The sequence below is a fragment of the Neopelma chrysocephalum genome, unplaced genomic scaffold, assembly GCF_003984885.1.
Source record: "Neopelma chrysocephalum unplaced genomic scaffold, ASM398488v2 Primary Assembly neopelma1_96545, whole genome shotgun sequence".
In the NCBI taxonomy this organism is placed as follows: Eukaryota; Metazoa; Chordata; class Aves; order Passeriformes; family Pipridae; genus Neopelma; species Neopelma chrysocephalum.
Window position 1 is genome coordinate 285,826 of NW_020925190.1, and position 24,039 is coordinate 309,864.

Consider the following 24,039-nt stretch of genomic DNA (forward strand, 5'->3'; position numbering starts at 1 on the left):
AGCGAGAATGAGGTGTGCCACTGCCACTGTCAACAAAGTCTATTTCTTCCCTTCACAGAAGCCAAAGGAAAGAGATACCTGTACAAACTTTGCTTTTTCTGAAGTAACAGAATGAAAAAAAAGGTAGAGAATAGCACAGCATGCTGATTTTCACAGCCAGGATCCTCTGGAATGCAACTAGTGTGATGGTACAGCCATCCTGTTGCTTGCTAAAAGAGTATGTGACACACACTCTTGCAATAGCTGTGCAGTGATAGTAACAGACAGTGTGGGAAGAAAATCCCTACTACACTGAGAAACTGTCTTGATTGGTTAAAACTCAGATTTTCCTGACTGTTAAGGTTAAAGCTGACATTGTTAAAGCTGGATCTTTAACAATGTTTAAATGAACAAGTGTTTATGATATAAACTCATTTATATATATGTTTTTAAGAAACATGGGAAGCCTCTCATTGGAATAGTAACTACCAAGAGGAAAGGCTGTAAGGAAAGGCTACAGAAAGCAAAGCCTTGCTGCTGTATTAAAACCATGCAGGAGCACAGAGTCAAATATAAGGCCTGCAGTCTTTCCTGAAAATCATTTACAGTTTACACCTTCTGCTACATTAAAGTAACACATCAGCTGCATGGACAACTGGTGAAAAGCTCAGAGCATCCCCAAAGTGGTTGAGCCCTCAGTAGCAATAGCACTGTATCCATGCCAGTAGTAAAACGTTGACCCTCCTGACTGGTCCAAAAGCAATGGCTCTGCTCTTCCTCAGGTGGTATTTTAACGGTGTTGCAGCAATGTCTATACCAGCTGTGTGCGGAGGAGGAGGTAAGAGAAGGAGCTCTCTGCGAGCTCTCCAGTTATTAACTCCTGCAGGAACAGGTGACTGGGACCATGGTTACTGATGTGGGCATTAAAAATTCTATACCAGCACTGCCAGTGGCTCACCTGCATCTGGAGAGGGGAATGTGTCTTCCCTGGACATACCTGCTGGGCTGTCAAGTTGGTGACAACGTTAGAGAGCAAGACTTCAAAAAAAAGAAATAAAAATGAAAACATGAAGCTGATTATTACAGAGATTTTGGTGGCAGTGCACACACCAAACTCACCACGGGCTGGTGCCAGGCCATGAGGTGACCCCAGGGGTCCTGGAGCAGGAGTCGTTGGACACCTACTCCATGGTGCCCTAAACATACCCAGCACCCCTTTCATTGGAGTTGTTGAGCTTGGAGAGGCAAAGACTGCAGGGAGACCTTAGAGCACCTTCCAGTGCCTCAAGGGTCTACAAGAGAGCTGGAGAGGGAATTTATACCAGGGTATGCAGTGATAGGACAGGGGGGAATGGCTTCAAACTGAGAGTACGTTTAGATTAGATAGACATCAGGAAGAATTTCCTCCCTGTGAGGGGGGTGAGGGGCTGGAATGGATTTCCCCAAGAAGCTGTGGCTCCCCCATCCCTGGAAGTATCCAAGGCCAGGTTGGACAGGGCTTGGAGCAACCTGGGATAATGGAAGGTGTCCCTCCCTGCCCGTGGCAAGGGGTGGAACGAGATGAGCTTTGAGGTCTCTTCCAACCTAAACCATTCCACGATTCCCCTCAGTCCCAGCACCCCATCCTCTCATCCCCGACCCCCCCTCTTCCCTCATGCCGGGCACCCCTTTTCCCTCAGCCCCATCACGCCGTTCCTCTAATTCCGGGGACCTCCTCCGCCTCATCCCCGGGCAACTCTTTTTCCTTATCCACAGGCATCCCGTTCCCTCATCCCGTCCCCCCCCTTCCCTTCACCCCGTCCCCCTTTCCCCTCACCCCGTCCCCCCTCTCCCTCAGCCCAGCGTTGCCCTCCCGCAGCCGGAGGCGGTGATCCCGGCCCATCCCGGCCAATCCCGCGGCGCCGGGGCGGGCCCGTCCCGCCCATCCCGGCGGGCGGCGATGATCCCGGAGCGTGGAGCCTGCGGTTGCCGGGGCAGCTGCGGGATGAGACATTCCCCCATGGATGTGTGCATGTGCCAGGGGGTCCTGCCGGCCCACGCCGACCCCCGCGGGGAGCTGAGCGCCGGGCAGCTGCTCCGCTGGATAGACGCCGCCGCCTGCCTCGCAGGTACCGGGAACACCCCGCCCGGAACACCGGGAACCTCGTCCCGCTGTTCGCCCAGGAGGCGGCGAGATCACCCCCCGCCTTGGGGGCCGAGGGAGGCTTGTGGGAAGGTTTCAGGTGGGAGGGAAAAGTGTTCCAGATTTCCCAGTCGCGGGGGGTGTGTGGAGGGGACCGCGCGGGGTCACGTGGTCTGACCTCAGTGTTGTCCCAGAGCACATGGCAGAGCACTGTGTCCAGGCACAGCTTTGTGTCCGGGCACTTCTGGAATGTCTCCAGTGAAAGAGACTCCACACCCTCTCTGGACAGCCTATTCCAGTGCTCACGGTAAAGTTCTTCCTCATGGAATCATGTAATCTTGTGAGCTGGAAAGGACCCACAGGGATCATCCAGTCTTACTCCTGGCCCTGCCCAGGGCACCTCAACAATCCCATCCTGTCCGTAAGAGTGTTGTCCAAACACTCCTTGAGCTCTGGCAGCCTTGGGACCGTGACCACTTCCCTAGGGAGCCTATTCAGTGCCCAACCATCATCTGGGGGAAGAGCCTTTTCCTGAGATCCAACCTGAACCTTCCCTGACAACAGCTTCATATTCAGGTGGAACATCCTGAGCATCAGTTTCTGCCCATTGTCTCATGTCCTGTTGCTGGGCACTCCTGAGCAGAGCCTCGTCCAGCCTCTTGGCACCCAGCCTTTAGATATTTATATACATTCATAAGGTCCCCTCTCAGCCATCTCTTCACAAAGCTGAACAGCCCAACTCCCTCAGCTTCTCCTTGTAAGAGCGGTGCTCCAGTCCCTTTATCATCTTTGTCACCCTCCACTGGACCCACTCCAGGAGCTCCCTGTCTCTCTTGAGGACCCCAGCAGTTTTGGGGATTCAATTGGGAACAGGCACAGTGAGGGTGAGGCAGCTGGTGGGGTTGGGGAGGAACACCAGATCTCAGGGGAGAATAAAAAAGATAATGAGGATGTGAGGGTGAGGACAATTTAAAAAGAGAACAACAGAAGAGGGGGAAAGGGATGAGAAAAGAGAACTAAGAGAAAAAAGAAAAGTACAAATTTAAAATTATTGGCACATGGATGCTAAAAAAAAGAAAAGTGACCCTGCCTTGGCAGGGTGTTGGACTATGTGGTCTCCAGAGGACCCTTCCAACCCTTCACAATTCTATGATCCTGTGGTTCTGTGAAACATCCACAAATCCAGCCAGCAGAGCACTCCATGTCTGATGTAACTCAGCTTTGAAAACTTCTAAATTCTCCTCACTAACTTGTGGAAGCACAAGCCACATGGAAAGCACAAAGAGAACCCAAGGCTGTGCCATCGCTGCTGCCAGTGAACTCCATTCCCAGTGCATACATTAGCAGCGTATAATAAACCATGTGGGTATTTCTGGGGAGCTTGTGTCTGGGTGCAGCTTCATGCCATCCACTCTTCCTATATGGAAAAACTTGGGATGCTGGAGAACTTGTCCCACACAATAATCGCTTAGCGTGTGGCAACTTCCCAGTATGATCACACTGGGGGTTTTTTGAGATCTATGAAAGGGTGATTTGATTTCAACCCTTCAGTGATTTAGCCCTAAACAGTGCTTTTTGGGGAGGGCTATGGTTTCCCCTCATATTTTCAAAGGGAACTCCTCAGATACTGATATAAATCCTCTAATTCCTTTTTTTTTTGTCATGCTCACTAAAATTATGGGACTGCTTGGGAGTGAGAACTCCTGCCTGTTGTGTAGTGCTGTTCTCCAGGTTTCCTGCTACTCCTCTTCTTTGCCTCTGCCACTCCAGAAACTTTGTGAAGCAGAGGTTCCCTATGTTTATGCATCTCCTAGTTCAGTGGAGATTTAGCTTCTGACTGGAAGCTCTAGGTGCTATGGTCAAATAAATAATATGTCACAATAACTTGCGATAAAAACTTAACTATCAGGCTATTAAGTATTAACCGTAAAGAAAATATTTACCTATTCCAGATTAACTTTCATAATTAATCCAAAAAGATTGTATTCTTTTTCACAACCAAATGCATCCCAGGGAGATGAAGAACACAGTTCAAATTTTGGTAAAAATATTTTACAGTAAGTAAGTGAGTACTCGTTTTGATTTTTTAAAATCTTGTTTGCATTTGCTTTTATTTAATCCATGCAGTTTTGGTACAGGACTGAGGACATGTACTTGCCTGCTTTCCACTGCTATGACCATGCTAGTAAGGCAGCAGATTTTTCTCCCATATCTGAAAATCCTCAACTGTCATAAAACTTACATGCTGGTTTACCTGAGCTGCTTTTAATGACACACTGTTTTGAGGGAGAATGCTGAGATTTCTATAAGCTGTTTAACACTTTTTGACTCTTTCTGTCCTGCAACATGCTTGTTAATGCTCTCTTATCAGAACATTCATTGTTAGAGAACGACATTAAATAGAAATTTTCAAACTGAGTAGTATCATTGTCATCATCTAGTCTCATCTCGTGATGTTACCCTTCAATATGAATACCCTTTACCATGAAATCATGATAAATACTAACTTTAATCTTATTTAGCTTCTCTTTTTTTCTAAGGGGCCCACTGCAGACTTGCATTTTGGTGTTCACAGGAAGAGCTGGGATCTGCTGTGTGTGATCTCTGTGTTTCAAGTCTACAGGTGAATAGCTCACTGCACGTGCCTTGTGGTAACTGTGTGCCCCCGTGTCTCTTTTGAAGCTGAGAAACATGCTGGTGTGTCCTGCGTGACAGTGTCCATGGATGACATACAGTTTGAGGAGGCTGCCAGGTACAGAACCAGCTGAATGAAAACCAGGTGTTTTCATTCCAGAGATCCTTAGTTGGCAGAGATAAAATTACAGACAGAGAGAGCAGACTGATGAACTCACCAGAGTTACAGGGCTAAGTCCTAGAATTGCTCATTTCTACCTGTGATAACCTGCCCCACCTAGAAAACAGATTGATTTCATAGGTCAAAAATAAATTGTTGTTACTTTGACTTGGCAGCCAAGATGAGAAACTTGTGGCGTGGTGTCTTTGGCTTTAGTGAAAGTGAATGATGCAGGCCACTATGTATCTCTGTTAAATGAGGAGTGTATACCTATAAAAGTTACTGTATTAACATTTGTATTGTTGCAAGTGCTCTTTTGGTTTATTTCTTACCATCTCTTTCTTTCAGCTCTTGTAGAAAAACCAGAAATGTTTTTCATTCCTTAATCACTGAATTGGCTGACTCTTACAAGATAACACAGGACTTAACCTGTTTTAACCATTTTTCATGATTTTCAGAGGGATAAAAGACACTATAAGAGGAAATAGCAACTTTATTCCTAAATCATGTCTTTACATTAACTTAAAGCCATTACTTTGTATTTTCTGTGTGTGCTTTACGCCTTGTAATCTGGGAATTAAGGAGAGCTTAGATGGGATAGACCTGGTTGCACAGACCAATGCACATGCAGTTGTCTTGGCTGTGAACAAAAGCAACACTGGCTGTCAGAGGTACAGCTGGTGTCGATTTAAAACAGTTTGCTGTACAAGTATAAAATCAGCATCCACTCACACTTATGATTTCAGAGCAGTGGCCATTAGGATGAGAACTAGAACCAGTGACAGAGAACATAATCATATCAAATCCAGAACCCAGAAGAGCATTTCTTTGTCTGTGTCGCAATATTGAAGTGTTTGTCCTGCCTGCTATTGCTCTGTGTTTTTAATTTTGCCCTTAGGAAAAAAATCCTGTCTGTGAAAACTAATCAAAATTTCTCTTTTAAGCATAATACTTCATACTTAGTAGCTTCAGAGCAATTTCCTGTCTTGTTCCTGAGAGCAGAACAGAGTTTCTGAAATATAATGAAAATACTTTTCCTTCCATATTTGTTTCCAAATGCATCTCTAGTTTTTCTTCCACTTGTGGAATATTTCATTTTTACAAGAATTTAGAGTCTAGTAACTGTGGAGTAGTTAAAGAAATTATTTTTCAGTGTCAGGTCATCCCTAGCATCCTGAATTTCCTAAATTGTGCCTGATCCAGTTGATTATACAAACATCTTACATAAGTAACAGAGCTGTTGCTGCTCCCTCTAGTAAATTAATAAGATGTTTTGTAAGTGACTTACTGTAAGGCTTCATTTACCTAACTCAAGTTACTAAATGTTCTGTAAGGATTAAGTCTTCTGTGCTTCTTTCTTTCCAGTTGACATGGAAACAGAAATTTCCACAACTCTCTGTAGTTCAAAACTCAGTTTTATGCCATGATAACAAGTAAATCCCTCTTCCTTGTCTTTTAATATGCAGCAGTTCAACGGTACTGATTTCCAATTACATCTAATTTTAAATTACACTTATTTAAATTTTGTTAGTGTTCCATGTGAAAATCATAGTCAGTTCATTCTATTAAGTTTCTGGCAGTTTTAGGTGTAAGTGTGGTGTTCTGTGACTTCCGCCCCTGTGTATCTGTTGTTACTGTTCTGAACATTCTCCTTTCTGAAAATGAGCTGTGCAGCTGAGAACTGTTACGTTAGTGATTGTGCTTTTTCTTTGCAATGAATAATGGAAATACTGCTTCTGAATACCTTCTTCAAAAGGTAATAAGGGCTGTGTACCTGCAGATGATCTTGATTCTTTCCACTGACCATTTTTCTCCTCTGTCTACTCAAAAGCTTCCACTTGTGCTCTTAAATGTGAACAAGAAAGTTGCTGTGTAGTTTATTGCTTCCTGTAGAGGAAGAGGTTTCCTATCTCCCATTCTAGTGTTTGTCAACGATTCTTTCATAGTTCTGGCATTGGAAGAAAAAAATTTTAAAACCCTATTTATTAAATTAGGAAGAAATCTTTTTTTTTTTTTATGAACCGGGGTCATAACTGTGCCAAATCCTTATCTGTGAGTGCCTGTTTCACAGGTACTCAGGTGCTCTGAGCTATATTTTACATCAGTCTTGGATGTAGTTAGCAGCACTTCGCCCGCCCCAAGGCTGATCTTTAGCAGTCATAAGTCAGTTTAAATTCCCTGGAGGCAGTGGCCTGATGCCCAGCTATTTTGGCTGTGGCTCTGACTTACCATGCACAATGTGTCCTTTCACTACTCTGCTCAATGGGAGAACTTGAGGGGAAACTACCTTCCTTTCACCTTCCCAGCATTGCTTACGTTAGGATTTTAGGGGTTTGGAAACAAGATTTATTCCTGGTATCAACACATAACAAGTACTTTAGAAATTCCAGAAGGAAAAAAAATATTTCCTCATTAAATTTGATTTGATGATATAAGAATAGGAAGAAAAAAATAGAATAAATAATAAAATAAGTAATACAATAAAACATTAATAAATAATATAATAAAACAATAAATATAAAAGAAAAATTTGTAATTCTGTTTAGGTATTTTATGTAGGTAGATGGAGAAGAGTGGTTTTCAGAGGTATGCTGCTAGGACAGGGGGACATGATGCAACCCTGTTCTTGTCCAAGACTTGGATTGTGAATTCTTTCTCCATCCTTTGAATATGTCAAAGAGCACTTTTTGACCTGGGATTATTTCCTCATATGCATGTATCTGGACGCCAGAGATGTATGTGGAGTGTATCTGTGTGCTTTGCAGCCAGATGTACTCAGTGATTTGGTGTAACTCACAGTAAGATTTTGAGCAAAAGCAGAATCTAAGCCAAAATTTCTTGGTCTGTCTGGGGCCTGGAGCCTACCTGGGTCATACAGACATCAGCAAGGAAAAGCAATGTTAGCATAAATGTTATGCAGTTCTCTGAGTAACTATAATTTTATTGAGCATGAGCAAAGTGTGACTGGTGAATAACAATGCTAACCTGAAAACACTGAAAAATTAACTTTTTCAGTGAATTTTCAGGGCAACATGGAACACACCAAGTGATTAATGAGATTTTCTTCACTATTAGGAATAGATAGGGAGACACATTCAAGCCCTTACCAAGCTGCATGTTTGCATTCTCTAAGGTGTTATTCTTCTTAACAGGGTGGGACAAATTATTACCATCAAAGCAAAGGTGAACAGAGCGTTCAGAACCAGCATGGAGGTAAGAGATCACCACTCTTATTCCCAATGATATTGAAGGAATAGAACAGAGGTGGGAGCAGACATGCGTGCAGATTTATTTGTTACAGATACGTGTGCAGATATTTAAACAATAACACTGTGTAATAAAACTCTGGTTTTGAAGTATTATAATTACGTGTTTCCTGGAGAATAATCAATGTCAAAGTAGAAACTGGACCCAGAAGAATGGAAGTCTTTGGGAGCTGTACTGGGGGAGGTGGTGTTGGTCCAGTCCAAAGCTGTTGACCTCCAAGCAGCCTTTAGATGAGATGCCCTGAATAGGTGGAGTTCTCAGTATTTTTGAAACTTCTGGTACAAAAATAGGTAAATCAGGTGTAAATATGTTCTTACTCTTCATATTGTAACAAATATGCAGTGCATTGCCAAGTGACTTGAAATCAGAACTGAGAATCAGAAAATTGGAAATAAGAATTGAAAATCAGAATTGAAATCAGAACCTTAGGGGTACTTTTTCTGCACTGTGCCCGAGTCCAATTCTATTAATATTAACAGGAGTGATGCATCTCACAGAGAATGTGTTAAAAAAGGCTCTAAAAATTAGAAAAAAACCCAGAAGCTTCAATGCATGTCAGGCCTATCCATGGGAACAAATACAGTGTTTCACCTTCAAGTGTTTCGTTGTGTTTTGTACATTTAGACAGACCTCTTAGCCCGTACAGACCTTAGAAAGATTCAAATGGGGATTCCAAATGGCACACAAGTAAATGGAAAGAAGTATCCATAAAACTACACCTCAGTATCTTTCCTGTGTTTTATTTTACTAAACAGTGGTTGTACTAAAAAAACCTTCAGAGCTCAGCGAACGCTGTGATGTTCTCAGGTGTTCAAAGATGCATCAGTGATAGCAAAGCAGTTTTTTACCTTTTCCCTTTTACATAGAGAGACTGGACATAATAAATTTGATAAAAGCTGCACCATTTTGTCTCAACTGACAATAATATAAAAAACCTTATTTTCTCCTTCCTTTTAGGTTTGCATCAAGGTTACAGTACAGGATGTTTTGACTAATATTGAAAAAACTGTGAGTGTGGCATATGGAACATATGTAGCCAAACCAGTTGGTGCTGGAAAGGTATTCTTTCAGTTTCCTTCTAAGCTTGAAATGACTAAGTGTCTGTGAAATCACCCAACTTTCTTGACAGTTAAACCCAGTGAAAATGATCATACCATTTTAATCTGATCAGTAATAGGAAAAGAGCACAAAGTCCAGACTTCATACAGATGAGGTTGTTTCATTTTGTTTTGTTTTGAATTCTCTGCTCTGAAATTGTTAGGCTGCTACTATTATTATTGCTACTACTATTATTTTTTCCACTTTCTTTTGCACATTTGTTTTTCATAGAACTGTAGTAAGGGGGGCAATATTGAGAGAGGCAAGCACTGGAAGAGACTCCACAGTCTCTCTCCTTTTCAGAGGCTGATCTAAATAAACCCTGAAATCTGCAAGGATGTGAGGGTGGGGTTTCTTTATCCTTTGCTTCCCCTTATGAGGAGGTTGTTCAGACATCACCATTCAGATAGAAGTCGTTATTTTTAAGCTAGCTTCCAATCCAAATTAATTCTTTGCCATTCATATTAATTAGTTTTCATGCCAATGCTGTTTCTTTTCCCCAGTGTTTGGCTCCCTGGAGGTATTTAGAAATCAGTCATGGTACTGTTGGCCTTCACATTGCTGTACCAGACAGGCACAATCCCTTTAAAGTTTTCTTGTGAGAAAGGCCAAATATTCCTCCGATTCTCTTAACAAAATCCCTTTTTATGTAGCATTCTACTTTCTTGAATGTATTTGACTTTCCTGTCTCATTGAACATGTTATGACAGTGCATCTGCTTTCTTAACATCCACTGGAGGCTGGCAGAGTCATCCCATGAGCCGTTAATATATCCAGCCATTTCTGCTTTCTCTTCTGTGATGGTATATTACCACTTGCAGAAGAAACAGACTGGAACAGTTTTACCAGAACTAAAGCCCATCTTGTCACTGAAAGGCTAATGGCCAAATTGCTTCCCTGAAAGCACCGAAACAGTAAGAATTCTTTATTATTGGTTTGATATCATATCCATGGAATCAACCTGTTTACCTTTTGCCCAAATTTCCAGGGAGATTAATTCAGGATTGAATTGGTGATGATTAACTAAGATTAGGCTTAAAGCAGGAATGTCCCAGAGGGAGTTTGAGAGCTCAGTTCAAATTCCATCACAAAGTCTTGGAGAAATTAAAGAACTTTTTTTGTTTTTCAAATCCACTTTTCTGAACAACTGTTTATAAAATTGTGGAGAGAGAACCACTCTGCACCCACCATCTTAATCTGTTAGCTGGACCATCTGGAAGGAGATGGGAAGTTCTTGAGAAGAACCAGAAAGGAAGCAAGGAAATGGCAAGAGGGTTTGAGGGAAGAGTCAAAAGCTGAGAAACGTTAGCAGCACCAAGGCAAGACACAAAATGTTGAATTTCTGTGTGTGTTGCAGTGCTTGGTGCATTATTTTTGAGGCTAGACCTTGTAGACAGATGACACAAGTGATGTTCAGTGACACCTCTGTAATTATCCAAATGTAATAATTTTCTTAAGCCAGCACATATTTGTTATCAGTTTGTCATTGAACTGACATACACGGGAATTTCCACTTACATCACTGATTAACTTTGTAATTCAAAAATTCAATACTCAAACCTTCATATTAATTTTTCTTTTTTTTCCTTTATTTTCTTAAGTGAGAACTGTCTTAAACTCTGTGTACTCTCATGGATGTTTGCATTTAAAAGCTAAAAGCACTTTGTCATTAAGTTTTAATGAATGATCCAGAAAGGATAATGCAGAATCTCTCAAACTTTAAATTCTGTGCTTGTTTGTATTATTGTGCTTGTCATCTCGGACAAGCAAGAGGTTGTAGAAAATGCTGATGCCATTCTAAGTTCAAAGTGCACTTTGTTATGATTGTGAAATTAAGAACTGTTGGGTTTTTTTCTTTTTCATTTGCATAGGTTGAGTTAGAACCTGTAAAGCTTCTGTCTGCAGAAGACCACCTGGAGCACAGCCTGGCTATTGAGAGGAGAAGAATCAGACTGGGCTATTTCCAGATCTTTCAGAACCTAATGAAGGAGAGTAATAAGGAAGGTGATTGCATAAAAGATGGAACAAAAGACTTGTGAGCAGCTAGTAGGGAGTAAAAAAGCAGACAAAACACATAGATCTCCTTGGGGTGTCTTGTCATGTAGAAAACCATGTGCCAGATTTGTGAGGGTGAGCAAGACAGTTACTCTAATAGAGTGGCATTTCTTTGTCTTTCAGAAATTCCAGATTTAAAATTGCAGGATTGAAGGCCATTCATGCACTAAATAGATGTGAAATACAGATCTTCACCTAGGTTCCATGTGCAAGGTTTAACCCTTCACACAGAACTTTGCAATGCAGTAATAAAGTCCTGTGACACTCACTGTAGTGTAGATAGAGGGATAAAATTCACTCAGGTTTATGGCCATGTATTTGAAGAAAGCACTAAGAACTATGTTTATGCCATGAGATCATTCCCAACAAGCAGGAAAAATTTCATAACATGGGTGTCAAAACAGGTAAAAAAAATTTTTTAAACACCTAATGATCAAATTAGAAAAGCTGAGCCAAGAAACAGGTTCATCTTTTATTCTGGCAGTAATTTCTGTTCTTGAAGAGACTTGTGCTCAAAAGTTGCTATGTTCCCCTGCAAAAGAAATTATTCCCAGCAGTTAAGCAAATATGCTGGTATTTTGAAAATGTACTCCATGTATAAAATACAGGCATTATGTGGTTTTACTGAGGAGAGATTAAACCTGTTGTAAACATAGATTCTAGTCTTAACTTTGTAGAACTGAAGAGTCTTGTTTGCTATAAGCAAAGAAGCTATTTGTCTTAATGGTAATTGTCTCACAGGGTACAGTTGAATACCCTGACAGACAAATCAGAGGTTGATGGGTTTTATCTCCACTGCATTTCCTGGAAACTTCCTTCAAGGGTATTTATTGTAGCACTAATTCACCTTCTTACAAGCAAAATAGGGGACAGGAGAAAACATTTCATGGAAAGGCTGGTAGGTAGCAAAATAGGTACAAATCATACCCAGAAAGTGATCCTTGTCTGCTGAGTTGATCTTAGGCAACAACTTAAGTAGGTCCAAAGTACAAGTTAATCATGTGTTTCCACACGTTTATATAATCACAAAGATAGTTAATTATGGTGAAAGTCAGAAGTACCATTCAGGTCAAACAGCCTTAGCACTTTTAAAATAACTGACATAATCTCGTGCCTAAATCTGTTCCTACAAAACACCACTGAGAAGAACAAAGATCAGAGTGAGGATGTATAGCTAAACATTTGAAAGTGATATTGGAAATACTCAGACAATGGAAGGTGATCACCGATCCAGATCCTTTTTCTCTTTTTTGTCTGTTATATGTTGTCTCAGGTAATCACAAGATTTGTAACAAGTTTGACATAATCATGTCATACTCTAACCTTAATTAGACACATTTGCACAGATGCCAATCACACACAGTGGCAAAGTCTTTGAAAGACATTTGAATAAGTGATGAACAGGGCTCTGGTTCTTCTGCATCTTGCTGTTTTTCTTCTTTTCACGATGCCTGAAGCAAATGCACACTTCAGTAATAGGGTGCATTTTCTTCTGAAAAATTCATTGATACATTGCTGCCATATTTCAGATACTTTTGAAGAGGAAGATGCAATTTCAATTGAACTTACTCATGTACAGAGTATTGAGCTTGTCCTGCCTCCTCATGCAAACCATCATGGAAACACTTTTGGTGGCCAGATCATGGCTTGGATGGAGACAGTGGCAAGTATTTCAGCAAGGTACTTCCTATACCACAATCTCTGCATATGGTTCTAAATAGATGTGCTTTAGATATTAAGGGTTTCACAGGGATTTATTTCATGAAGAATAGAGACCCAGACCTTTGTGACTTTTCTTCCTCCTCACATTGCAGGAGACTCTTGAACTATTTATGTGGTACAGCTCCTACAGCCGCATTCAGAGTCAAATATTGCACATACAGACCCTAAGGCCAAAGAGAGTGTGTTATCCTCTCTGGGAATCTCTGCAGAAAGTCAGAACTGGACGCAGGAACTGAAACTTGCCCTCCTTTTGGTTGGTGCAGTGTTTAAAAGCAGAGGTAATTGTTAAATCAGGATAAAGCCAAGTACAAAGTATTTTTTGTGACACTGCTACTCAGTGTGGACTAGTCATAAAATCATTCAATTCCTCCTCTTCTGGAGTCAAACCGTTGTTTTTCTCCCTTCCTGTTCTTGGACACTGCACAAAGCTTTTTTGTGAGCACCACTGAAGTTTCAGTTTGAATTCTCCTTGCACAGCAAGTGACCTAATTCACTGCAGGGATGTTAGATATGTTTTCGCTTTTCAACTTTAATAATTAAATGGCTTTGCCATTCATTATTCATGTGGTTTTGATTTGTAGTCAGTGGTTGTACTGATAACAACAGATTTTCTGTAGTGGTTGGATAAACAGCTTGTTTTGTAACATCAGTGCACTGGCCTTACCCCAGTGTGCAGCTTGAAGGGATTGTTGCAGGTTTTTGCTGTAATATGACCCAAAATATTTACCTGTTTTCATTGGATAAATTTTACCTAGTGAGAGTCACATTTAGATTTAAAAAGGGAAGGAAAATATCAGCAAACTGAGTATTGAATGAATTTCCATTGGGCTAATGAGTGTCAAACATGATTTATCATGCTGAAAAATTCAGGAATAATAGCTAGTGTCAGAGGCTGGTTGAAAACAGAGATTTTGTAGGTTTTTGCTTGAGAGATAACTGGTCTCACTATGAATCTTTTGTGAGGCCACTCAGAGCGAGACCTGACCTTTGAAGGTACGAGGTAAGAGTTGCCATGACTGCAAACTCTGATGGAAGAATGGAAAAGGAGGGATATCCCTTGACAAATAAATTCTAAGGGCATTTTAAAGTTTAGTCACCTTCCTTCTGCCCTCTCCCCTCCCCACCACCTTCGTTCTGACTGACAATACATGAAAATCTTGAAGATAGAGATAAAACCAGTTGAATATTACTAATATTACTAATATTAGTTGGAACTTGATATGTATTTTCTTATTTCTTACACTTGCAGTAAAAGCATTCAGAGCAAACTTTACCATGAAAAATTGAATATTTAGGCCAGATTTCTGTTTTGTTCCTCTTCAATACATTGTGTTTGCATTTTTAACATTGTAAATAAAATCAACGCTTAACATTTTAAATCAGAAGAGCAAGTTATTTTTAATTTCATTACAAAGTCACTTGAATGTATTAGGCTATTAAATAGATGTACCAGTCAGTTAATTAGCTGCAGATAATTATGTGTATTTAACAATACCGGTACATTAGTTTTCAAAGCGCAGTTCAGTTAAAGGCTAGGAGTGCTGCAAAACTGTGTTTTCAAATTTAAAAGATGCACAATGAAAAATCTATTCTCAGATGTGCACATGGGCTTCTCACTGAGAACAGCGTGTTTTTTCAGAGTCTAAAAATAAATGGCATTATTGTGTATTGTTCCCAACTTGTGTGATGCACAGAGATCCCAGTAGAAAGTGAAGGGCTTTGACTGCATTTAGAACTGATGAAGAAACCTAATTTTTGCCCACTCCAGAGAGCTTGCAAACTAGATCCCATTTACACAAACTGCATTTGGCAACAACAAGTAGTTTTTTTGTTCTTATTTCTTATCACACCAGCAGAAAGTGTCTAACAAACAAGCAAAAAAAAGTACAAATATTAAAAAGAATAGATAGACTGACTTTGCTTTGTGTGAACACTCTTTCTGGTACTCAACCTTTCTGCTCAGGTTTCTTTTAATTGTTCAAAGGCTTTATGAGCTGGCATTTTTATGTACTCCCTATGCATACAGAGCTTAATGAAACTGTGAAATAAGTGGTTACTCTGTAGGTAAGAGATTCATGGTCTGGCTCTGAAAGAGGGTAGTATCAAGCAGTGAGAATTAATTGGTGTTTGTAAAATGTGTTGAAAAGGAAACAGCTTGACATAAGTGGCATTATTATGTTTGAAGCTCAAATTATGTGCTCTTAGAGCTGAACATGATCAGTGTATTCCAGTGGGTTATGGAGTAAATTAGTGTAATGTAGTGACCTTCTGGGTTGTGCAAACCTTGTTGCTCTAATCCCTTCCCACTCCAGACCTAACAAAGGAGGTTCCTCAGCATGATTGTGTGTTTTGCTCTCTCTCTCGCTTTCTTTCCCAGCCGCCTTTGTCGTTCATACCCTGTCCTGAAATCAGTGAACATGTTTAAGTTCTGGGGACCCTCCTTTGTGGGCGACCACCTCGTCTTCAACGCCATTGTGAACAACACCTTCCAGAACAGGTGAAGCTCCTCATCTGTTTGTCTTCCTTGACTTCTCCAGCACCGGCCTAAACTGTGTATTTCAGGTTTCAGCCTGAAATCCAGGAGAATTGTGTTCCTGAATGAATTATTTTTTCAGCTGAAACTTTGAAGGATGTATCTATATCTAAAACTGTCTGTCTATATGTGGAGGTTTTTTTGCTTTTCTCACTGGAAGTTTTAAAAAAATTTATTCCCTGACTTTCATTTCAAAGATCATTTGTAACCAAATCTCACTCCTGCAAACGCAGTTACTAAATATTCCTCTAAAACTCACTGATTTCCAAGGGTTCAGTTGGTCCCAGAGCAATGATTCTTCAGAATATTCCAGCTTACCCGTCTTGACATCTGTTGGCAGATCCGGGTTCTATTTTATCACTTATTTTTGTTAATGCTACTTAGCTACTCCCATCTTTTATTTTATTTCTGAAATGTGTCTGTCCAGATTGAGTAATTTATTTGGTATGCTACAGAAGGTATTTCATTCATACACACCTGGGTGCAGAGCAGTCCTTTTTAGCATGTCTCAGGGCTTCTTCTGCACCATTTGAAGTAGTTCAATAATTAATATAAACTTTTCTTTCAGTGTGGAGGTTGGTGTCCGTGTTGAGGCTTATGACTGTGAGGAGTGGATCAAGGACCAGCCACGGCACATTAACAGTGCATTCCTCATCTTTAGTGCTGTGAATGACAAAGGACAGCTGCTCCCCTTCCCCAAAGTCAAACCCACAACAGAGGTGAGCTCTCATCCGCAGGGATGCATGTTTGAGGTGCTCTGGTCCAGCCCAGCACACTCTGTGTGCAACAGATCATCACTACTACCAGGACAGGGAAGAAAAATCTGCTTTTTGGAGATTTTTCCACCTGTCTGTATGTTTTATGCAATTTCCACTGACTGTAGATAAAACTCTACAGTATTAGTAGTTATTTTTAGAAATCCTTCACAAAGATGAGAAATAGATTTAATAAAAAAGGAGGAATCAAACAAATCCCATGATCTGTGTGTGCTTTCCAGTCCCTTGGACATGAAGATCTCAGCATGTGTTGCCCTCAAAGTGGTTCATGAAGCACTTGAAGCAGTTTGAATACTTTGTTAAATTATTTGCTGTGATGTCACCTGTCATGAACCTTCCTGCTCCAATTAGAAGAATTTTAGAGAGCCAGCATTAGCAGAAATGAAATGATTTTTTAACATCAGGGATCTTATCTTTTATAGAATGGCAACTAGACAAATAAATCAAGGTGTCCCAAGTACTAACTGAAGTAGTAAAGTTCACTGTGCACTTTACAGGCTGTTCCAAGAGGAAAAACTGACTTTAAAAAAATAAAATAAATTTTTTCCATGCTTTCTTCGTGCTTTGGACACCAGATGATGATGAACTGGATTGATAGTTTATTTGCTGGTGGCACATTTAGAAAGAGTAAAATGTGTGTGGTTCACTGCCCAGCTGCCACTGGTTTACAACCAAAAAGCACTAAGAGGGAGCAACTGTGATACAACTCTTTCATCACATTGTTTTTTCAAATTTAAGGGAATATTTCCAAGCCAAAAATAAACCCCTGACTTGGGTTGATCTGGGGAAAGGTGAGGTACAAAGTACAGTTTTTTACTTGCCTGTATTACTTCTCTGGCATTTGTTAATCTGTAAAAAATAATTTTTAGTGGTCTTTTTTCAAACTTTATTCTAAAATAATCAGATGTGTTACTGTCTGGTTTACTTTTGATGAAGGATGGTATGAGAAGATACCATGGAGCTATTGCCCGAAGGAGAATTCGTCTAACCAGGTATAGCTGGGCTACAAGGAGGACTTGGTTTTGAAAACTTAATTTTATAATCCATCCTATAAAAAACCTGATCATTCATTAAGTAATCAAAGTCTCCTTAATATATATATGATGTTATATTATTAAATTTCCAAATAATTTTGCTTCAGATGCACTCAAATTATTAGAGGCTACTTGTCTCAAAATTACTTTGCTCTACAGGTTATTTTGTTTCTCCATCTTCCTTGAAAAGAAAAAGGGAGTTATTGCATGTCTGTATTGCATCCAAAAATTGATACAATATCTGTATTTAGAAGACACTTAAGGCTATAGAAAATGATAGTTTCTAGTGTACATAGAAGTAAATGTAAAGAACCAAATTATGCTATTATTTCTCTTTTTAATTGTGTTTTAGAAAATGCATGCTCTCTGCTAAAGGAGATAAACCTTCTGAACCCTGGGAGAGAAGCAACCAGGTAATCTGTAGGTGCATAAAAACGTGGTTTTTTAGACTTTTTGGGTGTGTAAGACTGTGCCTGTGTTACGCAGTGAATAGTGATGAACTTGAATTTAGAGGGACTTACAGACAACTTTTCAGTGTCCAGTTTTTGTGGCTAAATTTTCATTGCATTTAAGATCTCAGTAGCTCACATAAATTTGCATTCATCTACTCCCATTACATGAAAAAATAAGTAGTTGAGAATTATAATGCAGGAAGGGATTTGCTGTTAACAGAGGCATCACCACTGTTTGAAGCAGCATTTTTCTTTTTCTGAAAAACAATGATTGTAAACATGCACACACTGATAAAAATGGCTTACTTAAGATTTATTTACTATGAAATTAAAACCTGTCATGAAAGACTCTAAGGCTGTGTTCTTTTTATATGGTGGTTAAATGAGAACTCCATCCACTGTAGCCAAGCATAAATAATGGATATATTTGCACTTTCTCTGCTGTGAGCCTGCTGTGTAAACCAATTGCCAAGATGGACCACAGCTTGATAGCAAAGAAGAGGTTAATTTTCTAGTAGATTCTAATTACTTAGGAAGAAGATGGACAAAACCATTAATTTAGTGGTCTGAGAGGTTGCCTGTGTTATCTCCCTGGTGGTCACAGTTTTTCTGCACTGCTTTATACCTGCGGAAGCTGAAAGTAGTATTTTGTTGTTCTTTAATTAAGGTTACTTTGCCAACAGCCATGTGAGCACATAATCTACCCACTGGAAGTTTAATTCAGAAACTACTAGGCTGTGTTTTCACTTATAAGGAAAATAAACATTTGTTTGCAGTTGAGGGGTAATGATAGAAAAAAAGAGCGTCTCATTTCTGCAATGTTTAGTGTAATGTGCTTTTACCCCTTCATTTTCAGACATGTGTCTTACATTTCAGGCATATTTGAGTTACAACAACGTAGCAGCACTGATACACCTGGCAGCAAAACCAGGATGGGAAATAAATAGGACGCTGGATGATGTAAGTGCATCATTGTGGAGTCACTGCACAGCCACTTGAGTTGTGCTCCACCACAAGAGCTGGGCGAGGAAAAGCAGTGTTTTACTGTATGTATATCTGTAATACACTGCCTTCACCAGCTCTGCAGAGGTTTCTAAGCAGCAGGGCATTATCTCGTGATAGTTCCAAGTGGACACTGCCAGTCACACAGCAATTTATGTGCCATGTTTTTCATATATACCATATTATCTGTCTTCTCAAAAGGCCACTTAAGGCTGTTCCTATTCATGATTTTCCTTTCAGATATTCTTCTTCCAGCTCTTTTTCTATTAAAAGATTACAGAAGTCTGAAAGCAAAGCGTCTCTCTGTTCACCTACTATTGTTATAAACTCAAAATCAACAAGGAAACTTGTGTAAGCCAGTTCTAATAGAAGAATATCCTGCTAAGAAAACCAGCAGCAAGATCGTGTAGCTGGGAAAACTTGGTGTTAACCCAGTTGCAGGGCATGTTTCCCAAAACATTGAGAGGCATCAGATATCTGTTAAGGCTGGATTTCTGAAATAGGGTTAGTGACTGGCAGATCACTTTAAAATCACGTAAATCCAGAGATGTTTGGGGGCAAGAAGAGGTGGTTGCAGTATTTTAGTCTGACCTTCTGCACATCACAGGCTATGAAACTTTGCTGAGATGTGCTTGCATCTGGTTAATGAGCTGCTTGAGTAAGAGCAGACACAAATAATAAGGAATTCTAGTAATTTGGGAATAACACCTACTAACTCTAAGTACTCTCTTTTACCCATCTTGTTCCATTATACAGGATTTATGGAATGTGCCCAACCCTTCTTTTGTGTGTGCATTGTTATGTACAAGTTGTTCCTTTTGAATTCTTAACGTTAAGGTTTAGGCCTATGACTAGAAATAGACCCAAAATAGTCAAGACAAGATACTACAAGTGTGGGACAAGAGAGGCAAAACCATGGGTTGAAATAGTTTTCCAGTATATCATTGACTCTGGATGCTCTGCTTCACAGAAAAGAGAAAAAAGGGTATTTTGGAAAGAGAAATGCTGAGTCACTTTAGGGGAAGGAGGCGTAGGCCAAGGTGTGGCTGATTTGCATGGACAAAGGTATCTGGTATTTCATGGGTACTCCTGAGAAAATCTGCTGAGGTCCTAAATCTGTAACATTTATAAATCTTAAAATATTCATGCAGTCATTCTTTGTTTTCAATACGTGCTCACTTTTTCTTTCAGATAAAATTATGGACTCTTGAGGAGGGTGATGTGATATCTTTCAAGGTTGAAATGCAGGTTAAGATCCCATCCGACCTGGCTTTTTACTTTCTGTCCGACTTCACGTTGCGCCAGCAATGGGACAAACATTTCCTGTAAGAACCTGCCTTTCTTCAGGGCCTTGAATCCACTGACAACTAACCCTTTCTGATACAAATATTTCCTGAGATGTTGGCACTTTTCTACCCAGTTAAGAAGAAATTGTTGTAAGAAGCTGACATCAAAGATTTGTTAGTCAAAGTGTGGATTTTGGTTTTTACATTAAAATTTGATTTATACTCAATCTGATTCCAAATTATAGGTGCCCTGGACTGTCAAAAGAGAGGAATGGGACAGAGGTGACGCCTTTCTTAAATGAACACAATTCCATGCCTAGACATGTGTATGTTAGAAGTGACAAAAACCAAAACAAAAGTTGCTAGTAAGAACTTCAAGTTGCGTACGACATGAGGTGGATATATTGTGCATGCTGTCTGTGAAAATTAAGGAAGACTCTGGATTCCTTCATGTTTGTGTTGTTTAGAACACGGATGCTCAGATTCACTGTACAGTGAAAGTGAGAAATCAAGAAATGGGGTTCTTCAAAATGTGTATTTTCAGAAAAAAAATCTTTTAAAGTGTATCTGAAAAGGAGTAGGTTTTGGAATTGCTGTAAAAGGTGTTTGAGGGTTTTTATTTACCTTATATGGTGTAAAATAATGATTAGAGACAGTTGAATTAATATGATGCCAATTGGTTTTGGTGAATATTCTCTTAAAGGAGAAGCACTTTCAGATAATTATTCCATCCTGAAAGGTTTTTACCAGGTGAAAGTGGAAACTTAGGGATGTTTGAAAAAATACAATCTCTACTGAATTGATAGCTTGTAACAAGTGAAATCTGAAGAAATACCATGTTAATTACGTGTTGCAGAAAACCTAAATTTTTCACTCTGTGTTCCTCTCTCTCTCTTGCCGCCTGAATGTGAAAATCAAAAGTTTAATGTTAGGATGGAACACATTTGCACTGTGGTTTTTTAAAGGGGATGCTGTTGCATACATCAGGGCCTGCATGTGTGTGTTACATGTATTTGCAGGACTTGTGAGGTCCTGCAGGCTGTGAGTGAAGAGGAGAAAATATATTATGTGACGTCTCCCCCCATAAGGGGCTATGAATCCAGAGACTTTGTGATTCTCGTGTCTCAAAGGCAACCCTGCAAGCCACAGTGAGTAGGGCTTTTGCATTTCACTGTGAGCACTTTGGGGCCACAGTTTTGGGTTCTGTTGACCTTCTCCTGTCATTGGGGGACAAAGATTTTATTTTTTAAGAAGCTAGATTAGTATGTTGATGCCTGTGTTTGTACAACCAGATTTGTTTTGCGACATGAAGGTGCAGTGAAGTAAATCCGGATCATCACAAATTTGCAGCATAGTCCAGTATTGCTTCTCTGATGGTGACTCTTTGGGAGTGGTCTGTCTAGAGGGAAAATAGGCCAGAATTCCAAACGGGCAAATTAGGAAAAAATATCATGTCCCAGAAGGCCTGTCAGTGAGCTGAGGCACTGAACTGGGAATTTGTCTTGTTATTTGTTTTAACTGACGTTGTAGTCCCATTCAACATATTTCTGGAGATCTTCTTATCTTGAAACCTCATGCAGTTATTTTACCTGTAAATTTTGCCAAGTCCCTTGATCAGTTTAACATCCACTGCTTTTTATTTTTTATGGGATTTCCTTTTGTTCTTGCATAATGAAACACGGGTAAATGGGACCATTTGGTGTTACTTATCCTTCTTTAGTCTCAATTTCTTTTCTTATATTCAGTAATTCTTCAAGGTAACAGTAAAAGGCAGTGTTCTGTACTGGGCTTGCTTTCTACCCTCACATCAGGGGATTGAATGAATTTGAAAACCTTTGCTGGGGCTGCTTCTTAGTAAGAGCTGTTCTGTAAACATGGGTTGTGGAAAGCAGGATAAATTTAAAAAAGGACATGTTGTATGTGAGTGGTTGTTCTTTGGCTTTCCACAGAGGTCTTATAAAGCCTCAGTGAGACCCAGGAGAGCCCCGCCCTTCAACAAGTACAGGTGAACACACAGGAGCTTATTTACCTTCATATGAAAGGGACACCTTTGGTACAGCTGTGTATGTTGTACTCACTTCTCTGTATCTTTTTGGACAAGAAGGAGTGTTTGATAGTTCTCCTTGCCCACAGTGAACCCTACACTGTGGCTGTGAGGTCGGTGACCCTCAGGGCAGTGCCCCCATCCCCGGAGTTCTCCAGGAGTGAAGTCCTTTGTGCCGGGTTCCAGATACACACCAGCACCAGCAGCTCCTGTACCGTGAGTAGCTCTGAGGCCTCAGCTCTGCCTCCCTTCAGGGAGCATCACTTGTGCATGTCACTGACAACCTGTGAAGGCAACAGCAAAATACAAACCAAAAAATGGGTCTGTTCCCCCAGTCTGGTTGTGTGGAACCTGCTCTACCCAACTTTGGCCAATCTGTCTGTCAGGAATGAGATCTAAACTAGGCACTGGAGGTTGCTGTGCACCTATAGAGTCATTCATTCACTCCTAAAACACACTTCTAGAAGGTGTGCATTAAACTGGTCTCTGGAGGTGTCCATCTCTTTTCACTGACTACAGAGGAAGTCCATGGAAAATAGTTCCGACTAAATTCCTAACTCTAACTTTCATATGCCAGAAATCACACAATCTGAATCCCATCTCTGGATGAGTGACAATGTTCTTTTCTTGTTCTTTTCCATGGGAAGACCAAAACTTTTCCATTTAAGAAAACACATTTGGTGAAAATATTCAGTAGCTCTTAGTGGCTGCAATTATTTTTTTCAGGCAACAGCTTTGTTCACAAAGCACGTATATTTAACAGGGTATACATAATGTTTCTTGCTGTACTGCTCTGTACATCTACCTGCAGATGCTTGAGGATCTGAGAGCAGCGAGGACACTGAGATCACTGAAGTGCTGTGAAAAGACATGCTTTTTGCAAATTATTACCTTCAGTTTCAGAAGCACTGTGTGTTTCTATTCACATCCATAAAAACTTTGATGCTCATTTAGGCTCTGCAAAAAATGGCTAACTCTTGCAATCCACAGGCTTTTTTTGTCTCATTTTTTGTTCAAACAGGTGTGTTACTTCAATCAAATGACATCAGGAGTGATGCCTTACTTAGCTGCAAATCTCGCCGGCTCATCAAAATCCATTGAAGACACAGCTTTGGAATGTATAAAGTTCTTGGAGATGAAAGGCTGCACGTACTAAAGTTAAAAACAGATTTCTGAAGGGACATCTGAAGATTATCCAGCAATTCTGGTTTAAATTCCTGCAAGTGTGTTGATCATTTTTCTACAGGTTACTTACATTGGATCATGTAGCCAATGTTGGGCTTGAACCTGAGAATACCTTTACAAGCATCTGCTATCAAGTTGAGCTTAGGCCTTAGGATCCAAATTCAATTTTTAATTTAAAAAAGATTAAGGGACAGATTCTGCTTTTATTGCATTAATGAATTTTGTATGAATGGAGGCAGAACTTGGCTCAGTGGAGCTGTAGCTCATGAGACTGTTTCCCTATTTTAATGTTATACTGTATGAAAAGGCATCCAGGCAGTTTTAAATCTGTAAATACCACCCCTTGTAACCTGCAAACCAATGCTACCAAGTAGCTTTCCCTGTGCTCTGACCTGGCTGTCCAAGTCTTTGCACCCCCATTATTTATAAACTGATTACAGCCCATGTAAATTAGAGTTTGCTGCTTTTAATACTTGTCTGTTTATGTGTGACTTCCAATAAATTATTATTTCTGAGGTTACAAATTCATCACAAATTTCATTACAGGATATCTGGGGTGCAGAATGGCTGCTTTGTGGTGGTGATGGGGACTGCTGGCAACCTCAGTGCCTGGCTGTGGAGCAGAACAGTAACTCTTGGATCCACTCCCTCGCAGATGAAAAGGGGGAATGTTTTCAGAGGTTTTATTGT

The 24,039-nt window shown here is 40.2% G+C and overlaps 2 protein-coding genes across 5 annotated transcripts in view; one reads left to right on the plus strand and one right to left on the minus strand.

The window, feature by feature from the left end:
- The window catches only part of ATG10 (autophagy related 10), a 528,134-nt gene that overhangs the window by 251,013 nt on the left and 253,082 nt on the right, over positions 1-24,039 (minus strand). The gene's annotated exons all lie outside the window — the stretch shown is intronic.
- ACOT12 (acyl-CoA thioesterase 12) lies at positions 1,866-22,616 on the plus strand. Its single transcript, XM_027708813.1, has 15 exons — positions 1,866-2,087; positions 4,784-4,853; positions 8,048-8,108; positions 9,120-9,221; positions 11,132-11,282; positions 12,455-12,475; positions 12,863-12,995; positions 15,415-15,534; positions 16,139-16,289; positions 17,283-17,338; positions 17,733-17,793; positions 18,709-18,792; positions 20,026-20,159; positions 21,140-21,268; positions 22,254-22,616. The coding sequence occupies exons 1-15, from the start codon at positions 1,919-1,921 to the stop codon at positions 22,561-22,563; spliced, it is 1,752 nt and encodes a 583-aa protein (XP_027564614.1). The 5' UTR covers positions 1,866-1,918; the 3' UTR covers positions 22,564-22,616.